Source organism: Staurois parvus, unplaced genomic scaffold (assembly GCF_062004578.1).
Source record: "Staurois parvus isolate SC_StPar_1 unplaced genomic scaffold, SC_StPar_1.0 ptg000242l, whole genome shotgun sequence".
Lineage (NCBI taxonomy): Eukaryota > Metazoa > Chordata > Amphibia > Anura > Ranidae > Staurois > Staurois parvus.
The window spans coordinates 2361925-2379625 of NW_028318038.1; the positions used below are offsets into that span (position 1 = coordinate 2361925).

Here is a 17701-nt window from a genome sequence, read left to right on the forward strand (position 1 = left end):
AGTAAAGGAACTAAGCTCACAAGTGGCTCCTTAGGGGGTAACCAGGGGCGGACTGACAACTCATGGGGCCCCCGGGCAATAGGGGATCATGGGGCCCCTGTGTCCTTGCCCAAACTCAAAAAAGCCTATGAAAAAGGTACCAGGGGCATCTCATGGGGCCCCCTACTGACCCCGGGCCCTCTGGCAGTGCCCGAATTTCCAAATGGTCAGTCCGCCCCTGGGGGGTACGCTACATTCTGATACAGCCAAAAATGTAACCTGGCTCTGCGTGACTACACTTGGTACACAGTATATGTGAAATGATTTTGTTGTGAATATTTTTATACCTACTTTGATCTGCCAGGTCCTCATGATGCAAACTGAACACCTGGATAATGAGTTGTTTTGCCTATGAGTCATGGAAGTTATGTACTGTATGTTCTGGCAGATCCAATATTACCTATTGGCACCATGTATTATTCATGTGTTATATGCTCAACAACATTCTGGGTGAAAGGGAGATTTAGGTCAGCAGAGAGCCATAGGCTATTATGGTCTGTCTAGTTTTGTATGACACAGATCTGCCTCCAGTGACATACATAGAGGGAAGGGGAGCCACTCTCGGATATTGCATGTGTGAATGTTTCTGTCTTTACTGATCTTTAGAGCCTAAATGACCCAAAGAACAGCAAGGATTTTCATGGAGATTGTTGTTGTCTCTGACATCGGATTTTAGGTGGTCAGTTTAATTATAAATTCGGCTTTCTGAAATTAGTTTTTTTAATAAGTGGATACCAGTGTGCATGTGTAAGGTTTATCATCTGTTCATTTCAAAGTATATATACAAAAAATAGTTCTGTGGTAAGTTGGTAAGTGGTTATAGGTGCGAATCCAATATACTCAAACTATAACGAATATCCACAATCACTATGTAACAAATACCAAAGTGGAAAAACATCCAAAGAAGAAAGTGCTAAGTGGAATGACTGGTATAAGGGGTCTAGAGCTTGGGTATTAATTCATTTCATTTGCCAAAATAATTTACTCTGGGCATTGAAATTAACGCTCAAGTGCTAAACGTGGCTAGTGTTAACACGTATTTAGGCGTGTTTAGATGCGTCAAGCATTTTTTCTGCCAAAACGCTTCAGCTCCTGGATGCACTGGCAGTGGGTTTTTTTTACAGCTCCTAAAAGCCCCTGCCACTAAAAGCTTCTAAACGTCTGTGTGCATGGATATGTAAAAAACAAAATGGCCAACACCCAGTAGCTGCAAAAACGCCCTGTGTGCATGAGGCCTAAGGAAAATACACAGTTGTCAAAACAGACTGCCTGAAAAGCATGCTAATGTAAGAAGTTTCTATATACTTACTGCACAGATTGTACACCTTGTAGTGATCTTTATGCTTAGAATCCAAAAATCTAGCAACATCCTTTAAATAAAGCAAAAAAAAAAAAAATTACAATAATAATATATGGATAAACACAAACATATTCATTTGAGTGTCAGAAAGAAGCTAAGATGGCATATCATAATTAATGTATTTATCGACAAAGTGTGAAAGTGACGGTCTCTGCACTATGATCGGTAGATGGTACTGCCACTCCACTCTGTCACCACTGTCCAAGCTGCTTTCTCTGGGTAAATATCATAAGCAGCTACTAAAATCATTATTATAACCAACAAAATACCCAGTATAGCCATCTGTAGGCTTGTTACTCTTGAATGTCTTAAAATGACATATTACAGCAAAAAATAAAAGAGTAATAATAAATTACCATAAAATACTCTCTCCTTTCCTCTATACAGCTCAAGTAGATATGATGACTCTTCCAGAAAGCAAGACATTATACAACAAGGATATGTTTTTATATGATTCCTGATATGTTAAAGCTGAATTCCAGGCAAACGGCCACATGAAATACATTTTTGTGAACTGTTTAACTTGCTAAATGATTTGTATTTCTGACCTTCTAGTTCAGTGATTTGCACAGCCTCACCACCCATCACGGCCAGATGAATGACACCACATAGGGCTATGTCACGTGGATGATTCTACTGCTGGCAACTCATCCCCAAAAGCAGACTCTTCCAGGAAAGTCCTCCACTGGCCAGGAAAGCTGCCTAATCTCCCACACTAGCAATTGGACAGAGAAGGACTGACATGCTGACTTGGCTAGAGAGGAAACGATTCTACAGAAACAGGTGAGCTCTGTGACATGGCCCCTTACAGTTATGGAATACATTGGTGTTCTTTTTTGGTGTCATTTCTCCATACATTTACAGGCAGCACACCTGATTGGCCTGTAGTTCTCCCCTTTCCTCTCTAAGTCTGAGTGCTGCTGTACAGGGGATTGCAAGAGACTGAAACAAAATAAAATCCTGGGACCTATACTTGTTGCATTTGAAAAATAGATTTAACAATTTATTAATAAATACAGAGATGTATTACGTGAGTCTTTTATATCTGCCTGGAGTCCAGCTTTAACAAATGTAATAGTTTTATAAATGACATACTTACAAATATTGTTTATAAATGTAATGTAGGCTAATACATTTAAAGCAAAAATGCAAGGAGCGCTTCTTTAACCCCTTCCCACCCGCCCTGGTGTCCCTTTAAAAAGTTCTGAACAGCCATGGGGGTGGGAAGGCTCAATGATTATGTGACCACTCTGATTGGCTGTTACAGTGGTCACATGATCAGGAGCTGGTCCTGCCAGCTATCAATAGTTAGTCCAAACCAAGCAATGTCTTTGACTGCTCTGTCTGTGCTAGGATTCCGCAGTGAGCTCGCTCTCAGCACAAAAACATTGACTGCCCAGCGATGCATATGTGCAGCAGGTTCAGGCATTTTATTTCCCTTCCCCCTCCTCATTGAAGGAAAATATTTATATAATTTTTTAAAAGACATTTTTGGTTTGCCTCAGTAATGCCACATTATTAGTGAGGGAACAGGACCTGTGGTGTCACTGGTGTCACTAGACCAAACTAAAAACGCCCCAAAATTCAGTATTCTCCTGTGTGTCCAGGGAGTGGGATGGAGCCTTGATGCCCTGGGCTCACAGGAAGCAGGTTTGTACTGGGCGTCATTGAGCCTGGAAAAATACCTGCAGAGTGTAACTGGGCTTTAACTGATATAACTGTATTTCTTGTTATATTTAAAGTTTCAGGAAGATATACAAACACAACCTAATGCAGCTCTGTATTCATTCTATTGTTCACATCATTCTTCATTCTACCAATAAAGGGTATTTTTGCTGTATATGTCATTGGAGGGATTCCCCTCCCTCCCTGTCCCAGTAGGCATGTGGGAAGTGAATCTCTCCAACTGAAGAACAGAGCAATAAAAGCCTACAGAATTTTAACCAAAATTAGAAGTTTTGTCTGAAAACAATATGAGCCATATTAGTAATAATAATTAACAATGCTCCATCGCAATCAATCACACTCTCACAGTCAAGTGAGTTTTTGAAAAATGCTTGAAGACTCTATATGCATGCTACAGGGAAACAGTGGCAGTTATATCAGAATCTGTGAGAAAATTGGCCATTGGACTTTCCACAACACCTACCTCTATAGGATTCCTGTAAAATGACTGCTTTCCAGAAGATGGGAATGACATGGCAATAATACGATCTGTTAAATATAAAAATAAGCATACATTTATTGATCATATTCCCAATGGTTCTACACATAATACATAGGATGAATAGTGCGTTATTGTACATTGGGGTGGGATGAAACATATGCATTGGAGTGCCATTCAGAATGGCCAAGTGTATTACCGAGCAATACCATGCATATCACCATAACGCAAAGGTCTGGATCCAGCCTAAAAGTAGTATGTTTTTATTTTAATATGTTAATAAATATTTGGACAGCATCATTCCAAATGGCCATCCATCCCTTCCTAACAGCATATGTAAAAAATTAAGCTAATGTGTAGCCTTCTGGAGACTAGCAGCATCTATACTTAGTAAGCTGACCACCACTGACTTAATTGCTGTGTTATATGGGTAACTTGTATTGATCAGCCTGTCACTAGGTAATGTAACCATATCTAGAAAATATAAGAAGGTGCGGCGCTGATGGATATGACATAGATTCTATAAATCAATATATATCTTTAGATGATCAGAAAATGTATAATAGAAATAATGACCAATATAAACTTGAGTAAGCAATAATGTCCAGGCAAATCAACACATAGAAATAGGAAAGCCCAGGATCAAACGGTAGAATTTCGCACTCACCGGACGCGCTATATAAAAGCGCATATGTAGTGTGACCCCTGGAAATCACTCATCAGGCGGGTACAGTGGGTATCCGAGAGCAGGGGATCTTGGTAGAATGGACAGCATCCAGATCCAGAGGTCCTCTTTAAATTAGATGAGTAGTGGACGAGGAACTCCCTCCGGTGGCCAAAATAGGTATGATGTCCTACAAATGAATTAGCTCCAAGTAGGAGCCAAAGAATCTCTCATAGTGTAGTAAGTAAAACCAGGAACATTTATTCAAAAATAGTAAAATCATAAAAGACAGGGCAGAAAACACTGAATCAGTGAGTGATAATAATAGTGTGACTGACCAAGAGTAATATGGCCGCCGGGCCTCCTCGTGGCTCCGGGCGGCTAAACTGTCACGCTCTGCTGGCTCCTCCTAAGGCCTTTCGTGCTCCAGCACATCATCAGAGGGGAGGCCAACAGCAGCATGACAAACCCTCTCCCTAAATAGCGGTGTATGGCAATCACACGTGTGTGAAGCGGCAACGCCATTTTGCCGTGGTCGGCACCATTGCGCATGCGCGGCCATTTTGCCGTGGTTGGCATCACTGCGCATGCGCTACTCCGTGGGCGCCATTTTGCCATAGGTCTGAAATCGTATTTCAGACAGCATTCTCACCCATGGCAATACTGTGTTTCCACGGCCTACCATAGTTAATCCCAAACGATGCAGACCTTAAAATACGCTCTTTAATAATGCAAGTGGCACAACACCATCACTATAATGATGCTGTTAAAACAGCATCATTATAGTGATGGTGTTGTGCCACTTGCATTATTAAAGAGCGTATTTTAAGGTCTGCATCGTTTGGGATTAACTATGGTAGGCCGTGGAAACACAGTATTGCCATGGGTGAGAATGCTGTCTGAAATACGATTTCAGACCTATGGCAAAATGGCGCCCACGGAGTAGCGCATGCGCAGTGATGCCAACCACGGCAAAATGGCCGCGCATGCGCAATGGTGCCGACCACGGCAAAATGGCGTTGCCGCTTCACACACGTGTGATTGCCATACACCGCTATTTAGGGAGAGGGTTTGTCATGCTGCTGTTGGCCTCCCCTCTGATGATGTGCTGGAGCACGAAAGGCCTTAGGAGGAGCCAGCAGAGCGTGACAGTTTAGCCGCCCGGAGCCACGAGGAGGCCCGGCGGCCATATTACTCTTGGTCAGTCACACTATTATTATCACTCACTGATTCAGTGTTTTCTGCCCTGTCTTTTATGATTTTACTATTTTTGAATAAATGTTCCTGGTTTTACTTACTACACTATGAGAGATTCTTTGGCTCCTACTTGGAGCTAATTCATTTGTAGGACATCATACCTATTTTGGCCACCGGAGGGAGTTCCTCGTCCACTACTCATCTAATTTAAAGAGGACCTCTGGATCTGGATGCTGTCCATTCTACCAAGATCCCCTGCTCTCGGATACCCACTGTACCCGCCTGATGAGTGATTTCCAGGGGTCACACTACATATGCGCTTTTATATAGCGCGTCCGGTGAGTGCGAAATTCTACCGTTTGATCCTGGGCTTTCCTATTTCTATGTGTTGATTTGCCTGGACATTATTGCTTACTCAAGTTTATATTGGTCATTATTTCTATTATACATTTTCTGATCATCTAAAGATATATATTGATTTATAGAATCTATGTCATATCCATCAGCGCCGCACCTTCTTATATTTTCTGTGTATGCCCGAAGGTTTGCTGTGATTGCCTTGGGTGCTTTGGCTGCTGCTGTGAGAGCGCTCACTTTCATATACTTTTTTCTCCTAATGTAACCATATCTAGATGTGTTCTCGGGTCCACTGTTGAACAGTTCCTTCCTTGTGTCCAACGCTCTGTCCATGAGGAATGATCCAGAATTCATCAACAAAGATATAAACTGAAAAAAATTACAATTCTTGGCTTGTCTGTGTTGTTTGTTAACATAACTCCTTTCTGCTTATACTAAAGAGATGGTGTGACAAACCTAGATGTGATTGTACAACACAATTTGTCCTGCCCAGTGTAATTGCTGATATCAACTGGAATCTGAATTGCAAAATACTCAATGAAAACGTATGCAATACCTAACCCAAATAACTGCAACATATCCTGTAATAACAGATTATATCTTAATTTCTTAAGTTTTGAATCAGATATACTTTGTAAGATAGTTTTCATATTTTACTCAATATAGCAACACTTGTTTGTGGGTACATCAGATCTATATATGGTATAAAATAAGACACATATAATAAGGCCATAGCAGCCTCCAGTATCGTATACATGCAATCCAGAAAGCTTTAGGCCACCTCTGCCAGGTCAGGTAATACAAGTAAAAGTTGGGTTCTACATCATTAGGCTCTTTATCATTATTACAATGGGGGGAGAATTATTAAAACTGGAGTGTGCAAAATCTGGTGCATCTCTGCAGAGAAACCAATCATATTCCAGGATTTATTGTCAAAGCTTAAAGCAGAGCTCCAGTCAAAAGGTAAAAAAAAATAAAAGTCAGCAGCTACAAAAACTGTAGCTGCTGACTTTTAAAAAACAGCCACTCACCTGTCCCATGATACAGCGGTGTACTCACCATAGCCGGTTTCACTGGCCATCCTCGCTCACCGGTGTTGGCATCTTAAGTTTGGGCATCCGGCTGTAACAGCTTGTGGCTTCACAGCCTAGTGCCCACTGCACATGCACAACCAGCACTGCACCTTGTGAAAGGTCCCAAAAGACTATGGAACTATTCTCATGTCTCAGAAGACTGTGGGGAAGGGGCTTGGTAGGAGGACAACTTCCACTTCCAATCGCCAAGTCAATCGCAGAGGAAATGGGAGCAGATACCTGTCAAAATTGGGTAAGCACCCCCAGAAACCCCCCTCCCCCGTCCCCAAAGGTGCAAATTCCTCACAGGGAACGGAGGACCAGTACGTAAAGAGGAATTTTCCCTTTTGGGTGCAGCTCTGCTTTAACTGAACAAGCTGAAGTTAGAAGCTGATTGGCTACCATGCACAGCTGCACTAGATTCTGAGTGCATCAGTTTTAGTAAATCTCCCCATGGTTAAAAGTTTTCCACCTATTGTCTACCCAGGAGGAAAATCTTGACTTTTCCTCCATAACACATACCTGTAACATAGGTGAGATCCAAGTCAAATCCATCCTTCTGATACCGCCGCTTGTTTTCAGAAACCTAGAAAATGAGACTGTTTTTTTAGTTTACATAGATTGCACTTTATAAGGTGTCAACTAGATTCTGATTATTGAAAGGCAGAGGACAGAAAGTGAAGCTGCAAATAAGATATGTTGCGGAAAGGTGAGAATTCCCTGTAATTAAGTATTAGCATGATAGTGTAGCACCCTCTAGTGTGCTACTAGGGTTAGTGTAGGTAAATTTATTGTGTATGGCTCAATATGGTATGGTAACTGTGTGAGTCTGAAATTAGGTCGGTTTACTGCAGGTCAGGCTGGATGGCTTAACAGGTTGGGACTCTCTTGCCTCCACCTGGTACTGGAAGACCATGGAGACTTTCAGAAGCCAGTGGGTGGAAGAGGTGGAGACCTAATCTGCATGTTTATGGTATAACCAATCCCAGGTTTAGAGGCCCTGGTAGAGTGGTGAGGCCAACCCATAGTTATGGGAGAATCAGGGTGGCAGGGGAGTCGGGTGGAAGATGAAGTATTGAGGAAGCTGTTGGTGGCCTGGGAGGGGTCCCCTAGGTCTAGGGGGGCTGACCTCCAGGCCGGGCTGGCTCAGGAGGATCCATTTACCATCACGGTATAAACAGGATCAAGGCCTGGGAGCAGTGGGAGCAAGGAGGACAGCGTGAATACACCAGCACACTCTGGGATTCACAAGGGGAGAGACTTCCACATGCAGCAAGCTTTCAAAGGACAGCGCTGTGCGTAATCCTTTATCCTTATCCTGGGAGATCTTCAAGGCAGCCAGGAGGGCTGGTAATGTCTGCAGACTGTGGAGCTGGGGGCAGTTTTACAGGGAAGAGGAGACATCTCTGCATGTAGTTGCAACAAGCTAAGATAACTTTCAGAGGGGGCTGAGAGTCCTAACTCGTTAGGGGCAGTTGCTACGGATCTGTAGTGACTGGCCACTTTCAGGGAAGGGATCAGTCCAGGATCTGTTACAGTAAATAGGAAGGAAGTTGTTCCTTTGCAATGATTCGGTCAAGCTGGACATTCCATAACCCCTATCACCCTATCCAAGTTATATATCTAATAAATAACAAGCTCATGGACTGTTCACTGACTATGGATGCAGCTGTAAAAAATGCGTGTTGCCTGGCTGTGCGAAGCTCAGAGAGATCCAGAAACACAGCAGCCCTCAAGAGGGTAGCGCTACAATAGGAAGGCAATTAGTAATTTCAGGAGGCATATTATATTCTAACCATTTTTTTTTTAATATGCATATAACTTTCTTGGCTGGGGCTACATGTTGTTGCCCAGTTAAAGAAAATAAATGGATATGGCAGGATCAACAGGTAATAACTATGTTACATGAAGACTAGTGACAGATGGCATCATATATGTCACTCACAACAGGACCAGCTATATTTGAGGGCTATACTGGAAATAATGCAAAAATGGGCATAACTTTATTTTTTTATTAATGTAGATAGGCCATTCAAATTTCATATGTTGGTAGAGCAACTTCACTTCTATAGTAACATTTCTTTTTCAGGTAAATAATGGATTCCAAGCAGACGTAAAGTGCCGTCACTGAGCTCCACTCGCTAACAATTCGTGTCAGTGGTCGCAGTTGATGGTCTCCCACTGTGTGGTTTGTCATTAATTCTGGTTTCCCCTTCTTTAAACTTCTTCACACATCTGTACACACTGCTCTTGTCAATGGTGTCATCTTCATAAACATTCTTTAGACTTTTGTGGATGTCGGTCAGCCTACTCCCCTCTGGTCAAAAAACTCAGTGACAGCATGTTTTTTCTGCTTGGAATCCATTACTTACCTTCAATGAAAAAGAAGATGTGTTACTCTACCAACACATGAAATTTGAACAACCTATGTAAGTTAATAAAAAAATAAAGCCTGCTTTTGCATTCCTTTCTGTGCAGCCCTCGTACAAGGTACAGTATCCAGTAACTCATCAGATTTCAGCCCTCTCAGATTAAATAGCAAAGTAAAATCTGATTGGATGTTCTGGGTTAATACAATTGTACATTATCATGTCTTTGCGCTGAATTATTTAACAAGGCCAACAGGGTTTGGGTGATGTCAGGTGATGGCACACTGCTCTCCTGAACAATCATTCAGTAAGCAGAAAAGAGCAGACTGTAGTGAAAGCAGCCTAATGAAAACGCATCTGATCTGTGTTTTAGGTGTGGTTAGTGGTGCAGCGCTACCCTCGAGAGGGCCGCTGTGTAGTGGGTATCCCTAAGCCTCTCTCTGCACAGCCAGGCAACAGATATTTCTCACACAGACTTGCATCCAAAGACAATGACCAGTCCATGGGTTTGGTTTTGTTGTTTTATTAGGTGAAATCAGCTTGGATAGGGAAATAGGAATTATGGGATGCCCAGTTTGGCTTGAATGAATGGAAGGGGGACACTTCCTTCCTATGTACAACCGCAGATCCTGGACTGTTCTTTTCCTGAAAACCGTCAGTCGTAGCAGTAACAGTAGTAGCAGCTGCTCTTTATGGGCGAGAAACTAACAGCCCCTCAAAAATCAACTTTACTTCTTGTAGCTACATGTAGAGATGTCTCTCGGAAGATCTCCCGGGACAAAAAAGATTGAGCCCAGCACTGTCCTTAGAAAGCTTGCTACGTGTGGCAGTCTTTCCACTTGTAGAACCCAGAGTGTGCTGCTGTACTCACTCTGTCCTCTTTGCACCCTGCTACTCCAGGTCTCAATCCCATTCATGCCTCACTGCTGAATGTATCCTCCAGAGCCAGCCTGAAGGCCGCCCTTCCTAGACCTAGGGGACCCCTCCCAGGCACCTACAGTCTCCTCAGCACTCCATCTTCCACCCTACTCCCCTGTCAGCCTGACTCTCCCATATTTATGGGCCACACCACAACTCTGCCAGGGCCTCCAGACCTGGGACTGGCTGGACTCCCGTGAACATGCAGATTAGGTCTCCACCACTTCCTGCTTATTGACTTCTGGAAAGTTCTATGGTCCTCCAGAGTCAGGAGGAGGCAATAGAACCACAACCTGTTGAGTCATTCAGCTGACCTGCAATATCCCCACTTCAATCACAGACTCACACAATTACCATGAATCATACACAATGATTTTACCTAAAATACACTACACTAATCTAGTAGCACACTAGAGGGTTCTACAATGGGATTTTTCTTTACACTTATGGGTCTGTTCACACCATAGGGGTTAGGTTGCAGTTGGCAACACAGTACCAACACATAAAAAGGCAATTTGCCTTGATCCTATGAGTTCAGTTTACACCACTGCGCTGTATTGATATGCGTTGAAAAAAGTAGAACATGCACTAATTTTTGCAGTGAAGCATGTTGGGATGCAGTACTCCACACCACAACTTGTGGTGAAAAAAAATCAATGAAATGAAATATGTATTTGAAATTTTCAAATATGAAATTTGAATTAAAGTTGATCCAGGAAATATCTGATTGCCTCTAGGGGGATCAGGAAGGAATTTTTTTCCCCTGCAGAAGCAAATTGGTTCATGCTTTGCTGGTTTTTTTGCCTTCCAACTGTGGGTGTAGGATTATAACTTTTTTTTTTTTTTTTTTTAATGGTTAAACTGGATGGACTTTTGTCTTTTTTTCAGTCAGATTATCTATGTAACTATATGTAACTATGAAATATGAAAAATGAATGAAATAATACTGTGTTATAACACTGCATTGTCAACATGCATCGTCAACAAAAAATTGTGTAATAAATTATTCTTTTGGGGGACTTTAAAAAGGTTTCTTTTTTGGTGATTTTTAGATGTAATAATATTAGTGGAGCACAGCAATTAATGCATTTATACTGATAGATTCAACTGTTTAATAGGAATGGATGAGGTGATGACATAATTTATTACTTTTATGATGATGGTGTATCCGATTCAGGCTTCTATCCTACAGCCTCCATGAGGTCACTCTTACCATTCGGCGAGTAACCTTCTCCAGCTCTTTCTTCTGAGATGCCAGGCGGAATATTCTCACTAAGATGATGATTCTCAAAGCTCGGAAAAAGTTTACCAGTCTAGGAAGAGAGAATTATTTATTTAGTTAGCATACATGTGTACTGTATTGCTGTGTGTATAACGTACACATTTAAAGCCCCCTAAAATACTGATGTTTTGAATGTCAGTGCTTTAATATTTATCTATTTCCATGCAAATGGTGAGATTATAGAAAAGGGTCAAAGTTTGTCTCTCATACTCATACTCTGCAATGATCTGGTCCTATTCTTCATTGAAAAGCAGATATTACCAATCTGCTAGACACTAAAATCTACATTTTGTCATCATGAGATGTTATTTACATGATTAGCTGCACCAGATACTGTATTTCCCATCCCAGGACATATATACTACTGTACACTAATGGGTTTTGGCCATAACTGGAGAGACTGAGTTGCTTGACCCACATATTAGTAAACTACTTAAAACAGAACTAAACTATTTTTTAATGTAAACACTCTGAAATTAAGGAAGGTAATGAAATAAAGTTAACTAAATTAATGAAGTGAATGAAAAAAATACAAACACATGTTTAAAAAAAAAAAAAAAAGGGCTAACTGTATGGACCACTAGGTCTTTTTCTGCCATAATTTTTCTATGTTTCTTTGTAAATCTCAAGTTAAAAATTGTGCATACATGTCAGTTGCAAATCTGTGTTACCTTTTGAATTATCCATATTTAATTTCATTCATGTACCATATTGTAGAGTTACTTTTCATAAATGTGCATTGTGTTAATAAGTAAAGTGCATAACCACTGGTGTGCATGGGTTGTAGTGCCATTCATTTTAACTGCTACCCCAACACACTGTTATAATAGGAGGTTATGAACCTGAACTGAAGTGCACCATAACGTACATGCTGTGCATTGCGAATTGTTGTGTGAAAAAGAAGGAATATCCAGTCTTTATTACATCAGGGTGCACGGACAATCCATTCAGAATGAATGAACTACCTTAAAGTGATATTAAAGCTTCAGTTTTTTTAAATTAAAATAATAAACATGTTTAACTTACCTGCTCTGTGAAATGGTTTTTCACAGAGTAGCCTCGATCCTTCACTTCTTAGGTCCCCTGCCGATGCTCCTGGCTCCTCCCCCCATCCAGTGCCCCCATGGAAAGCCACTTTCCATGGAGACACTCATGTGGGCTTGCTTCCAAGCCTCCCTCCCTGTCTCTATTGGCACAGACAGTGGGGCTTGGCCCCATACCCTCACCAATGGCTTCCACTGCTACCAGTCTGCCCAGTGAGGAGGGAGAGAGCCAGGAGAGCAACAGCTCTCGTAAACAATAGTGGATCGACATCAGGCTCAGGATAGTATAAGTGGGGTTGAGGGGGAGTCTGTGACACAGAAGGTCTTACCTTATTGCATAGAACGCATGAAGATAAAAATCCTTCAAGCTTTAGAACTACTTTAATAAAGCATACTTTCATGCACGATACTGTATTACAAGAGCATTATTAAAGCCTAAGTGAAACCAAAATGAAAGACAGAAAAATCTGCACCAGGGATATAACTTACAGTCAGTAGGGTGTGTCCATTGTGATGATACCTCTTCTTTTGGGTAAAACCCTCCTCCCTCTATGCCCCCCCCCCCCCCCCCCCATCACCATAATCTTTAGGTGTGGCAACGTAATAGAACTAAGGTGCTGACACAGGTTGTTGAGTCTAACTATACTCAACCCCTCTATTCATAGAAGATGTACTAGAGCTTCTATGAATGAAGCAGCATCTATGAATGAAGGGGGTGGATCTTTCAATCATCTTCCCATCCACCATTCATTGATCCTTTGACTGACAGCTAGCAATTCCAGCACTAAAACCCTTCAGAGCCATTGTCACTTAGCAAGTGGCCGCTGTGCTTTAGACTTGGTTAGAAGTCTGGTGAGGGCTGGCAGGCTGCATACTGACCATGGCTCACTCGCTTGTTGGGCATCAAGTTAGTAAAGCCTGTTCCCCTGTATTGGGAGAGGGAGGTTATGAAGGTCAGTGGAAATCAGGGAGGTGTGAAAAGTTTATGACCTCTGAGCTGTACAGCCAATAAGCATAAATCAGCAAACTCATTCGAACGGGTAATAGAAAATCATGATCCTGCAAAATAGCTTGAAGACCTTATGGAAATGCCAAAAGACAAAATAGAGGGCAAATGATCAAAATTGGAGTTGCTGTGCATAGCATCCAATCAACTTTGATCATTCATTATCAAAGCTGATTAAGCTGACGTTAGAAACTCAACTGATTGGTTTCCATGCACAGTTGCTCCATATTCTGTCTGCTAAAGTTTTGATACATTATCTCTTTGTTTTCAAGTGTAGATACATTTATTCATTTTATCAAGCAATTTTAGATTGTTTGCATAAAAAAAGAAACTTTAGTCTGCTTGAAAGAATTCAGCCAAAATGTTTTCTAGTTTTGAATAAAATGGGGGATAGTTAGATCCTTTGGTTGGTATTCACTGGGGAGATTCATCATATTTGCTCTGGAGACCATTGTCACCAGACAGAAAGTGAAGTAAATGAAAATGATATGACTGTCACTGAAACAGAAAGTGGTATCAATTCATAGGAAAACAACTATTCAGGTAACACCTTTCAATGATGGAATTTGCCCTCACATTGTGGATATTTCTGTTGACTTCCTGTTATATCTCAGGGGCATGAAGTGAAGAAAAATCTCTGCAGTGGGGATAGAACAGCAAAAACAAAACACCTTAACACTTCATCACTCAATCAAAAACTAAAAAAATAAAAAGTTAAATTCCATGTCAAACTTGAGTGGTCAGCTCTTTATGTAGATTTGGCCTTCCAAGTGCAAAGCCCATTTTGAACATTCCAGAGTATCAGAAACTTGGCTGAACTTGTAACTCTTACCAGACATAATAGAACTGGTCATACACTTAAGGGAGTATTTATTAAAAAAATAAATGCATAGCTATTTGTCTAGATAAACCTATGGTACATTTGCTCTGTGAATGGGGTAAAATCAAATGTTATTTTTTTATTGTTTCTATACTAGGGATGAGCCGAACACACCTGGGTTTGGTCTGTGGAGGTTGGGCCAAACATATCAAAAGTTTGGATGCAAAAAGGAAACTGCATATTCTTGAGTGATCCTCCTCTGGTTCACATAAAGTGTAAAATTACCATTTTAAAGAAGTGCATCAACATGAATGACTAAACAGCACAAAATGTGCACAGCATGAAAGGTAGCTAAAACACTTCATGTACTGCCTACATATACATATAAAGAACATTCTCATTTTTCATGATACAATGATTTGCAGAACTTTTCCAGAGAGACAATTATACCAAATATACACCGATCTGCCATAACATTATGACCACAGACAGGTAAAGTCAATAACATGGATTATCTTGGCACCTGAAGGTGGGTCAGATATATTAGGCAACAAGTGAACTAAAGATGTTAGTTGATGATGTTAGTGAAGTTGATGTGCTGATAGCAGACTGACAAAACTGTAATGAGTTGACACAGAGGGGGAGATTTACTAAAACTGGAGTACTCAGAATCTGGTGCAGCTGTGCATAGTTGCCAATCAGCTTCTAACTTCAGCTTGTTCAATTAAGCTTTGGAAATAAAACCTGGAAGCTGATTGGTTTCTATGTAGAGCTGCACCATATTTTCACACTCCAGTTTTAGTAATCAACCCCCAGAGCCTCTCCAAAACTGCAGCTTTTGTGAGATGTTCCCAGACTGCAGTGGTCAGGACCTCATTGATGTACGTGTGGAGCAAAGTATGTCCCGTGTAGTCTGATGTAATAGAGGAGCCACTGTAGCTCATTTTACTGAAAATATTAATGCTAGTTCCATTAGAAAGGTGTCAGGACACAGTGCATCACAGTTTGTTGCGTATAGAGTTGCATATCTGCAGACGAGTGCCCATGCTGACCCGTATCCACAACCAAATGTGCCTATAGTGGGCATGTGAGCATCAGAAATAGATAAAAGAACAATGGAAGAAGGTGGCCTGGTTTTATGAATCACATTTTCTATTACATCATGTGGATGGTCAGATGTGAATGATTCACTTACTTGGGGAATATATGGCATCAGGATACACTATGGGAACAAGGCAAGCTTGTGGAATCTGTGTGATGCTTTGTCTAATGGAGTTCATGCCTCCATGGGCCAGGGCTGTTTTAGTGGCAAAAGGGGAACCTACTCAATATTAGGTGGGTGGTCATATGTCAAGGCTAATACGTGTCTAAGCATTATGAACATGCACAAAATCGTGCCCTAGATTGAAAAGGTAAAGAACCCTCTTGCAGTTTGTACAAATCAGCCACCATATAAAACATGGTACCTTAAAAAAGTACTTTTTGCTGAGCCTTATTAATACCTATCTGGAATGATTAACTTGTACCTTGGAATATTGGTGGCTCCACTGAAATCTGTGAACGCGTAGGTCAGGGTAACAATCAGCGTGATAACAACAATAGCAGCATCACATATATTCAACTTTGAACTAAAGTATCTCTGAAATCTGAAAGAGAAACATTGGAAACAGCAAAATATGTTCAGTTTATTTAAAGAATAAGATTTCCAAGTGAGACGAACAAAAGAGAAGCGGACAACAGACGTGCTGACATTCCACACAATACAAGACACGTCCTGATATGTGAGCATGGAGGAAATATGAGAAATGGAAAAGTCACTGTATCTGATGTTTTAAATAATTCAGCAGAACGTGTTGCACATTTCCGGCACCATGTTTGAAGTGCACTGCACTTGCAATCTGCAGCGGGTGTCAGTGTTAACCTAACAACACCCCAAACATAGGTCGCAAATGCAGTGCTTTGGTTTGCACAAGATCACATATTGCAGTAGTACCATGTGATCCAGTTGCTGTGAGTTTTATAAAGTAGCATGCATACACTACTTTTGATGAGGTCCAGTATGATTTCATCCCATTCAAATGAATGGGCTGAAATCGCATTGCACACAGTTCGCAGGTAAAATGCACAGGAACTCACAGCGTGTTGCTGTGCGATTTATGATATGAACAGGTCCTTAACATGCATATCTTTTGGTATTATTGGTGTCAGCTGGATGGTAGTATAGCAGAGTTGTCACCTGTTCCTTTTTAGCAGGACCATCTCCAGTGGTCAATATAGTCAACATATGCCAAAGAAAAACATTATAAATGAAACGTAGAGTAGAGTGGACAGCACAGCCGGCCAGTTCATCGCTCTAGTTTTGTGATGTGAGTGCAACATCATCCTCCTGACTTTGGCATGATCACTATTTACATAAACACACCTCCTTCCCAAATGCCCATGTGCACTTGATTCCAGGTTGCTGAGGTACAAGACACTGCACTGTGGTAATGGAGTTGTCTCTATTCTGTATAACCCTAAGGCAGGGGTGTCCAACCTGCGACCCACGGGGCACATGTGGCCCAAGACGGCTATGAATGTGGCCCAACACAAAATCATAAACTTACTTAAAAATGTTGATTTTTTTGGAATTGTTTGTACAAATGTGTTTACACTTAGCGAACACATACGGACAAAGAAGAGTGCCTCTTTACCAAGCTTTCATAAGTTTTATCTTCCCAAAGAAAAATCTCTCTCTCTTCACAATCACGCCTTATACATGTCATCAATTTTCGGCAACACCTATTTTTGTGAGCAGCTATTTGCGGGATGAAGAATACGAAATTCAAAATTAGAACCAAAATATCCTAATGAGCACCTTGAAAATTCATTGAGAATTGCTACTACATCCATCGTACCAGATATACTGATATGTTAGTTTATCAAAAACAGTGTCAAATACAGTTTTATGTTGCCCCCTTTTATAATATAGAAAAAAAAAAAAAATAAAGTTTAATTACTTACGGTAGGTACTTTACCTATATTATTGATCGTTAACTTGTGATCTGTCTGTCTTTTCCTGCTCATCAGCTATCCTTATTGTGTTTGTATTTTATGTGTGGCCCAATACAATTCCTCTTCTTCCAATATGGCCCAGGAAAGTCAAAAGCTTGGACACCCCTGCCCTAAGGCTTCCTTTACACAGCGGTTTAGCCACATACACTGGAATCCAGCAAGAATCGGCAGATTCTTGCAGCTGAAATGACAGGTGCATGCAAATAGTGGCGGCCGCTGAGCCGGTACAAAGCATTGACAGGCTGACAGCAACCCTCACCTGTTGCTCTTTCCTGTTGATCTGTCCATTCACACTTTTGAATTGGTTAGATTACCCAATTACATGAATTAATAGAGGACAGCGACAGGTATGCAG

At 41.2% G+C, this 17701-nt stretch overlaps 1 protein-coding gene across 2 annotated transcripts in view; it reads right to left on the reverse strand.

Moving 5' to 3' along the window:
* Window positions 1–17701, reverse strand: part of LOC149459966 (phosphatidylinositol 3,4,5-trisphosphate 3-phosphatase TPTE2-like) — a 114204-nt gene that overhangs the window by 22285 nt on the left and 74218 nt on the right. For both annotated transcript variants that reach the window (XM_089680345.1, XM_089680344.1), the window contains exons 6-10: window positions 15819–15938; window positions 11355–11454; window positions 7377–7440; window positions 3549–3613; window positions 1349–1409 (exon numbers count right to left, since the gene is read on the reverse strand). In XM_089680345.1, coding sequence (XP_089536471.1) covers window positions 1349–1409; window positions 3549–3613; window positions 7377–7440; window positions 11355–11454; window positions 15819–15938 — 410 coding nt within the window. The remainder of the gene's footprint in view (window positions 1–1348; window positions 1410–3548; window positions 3614–7376; window positions 7441–11354; window positions 11455–15818; window positions 15939–17701) is intronic.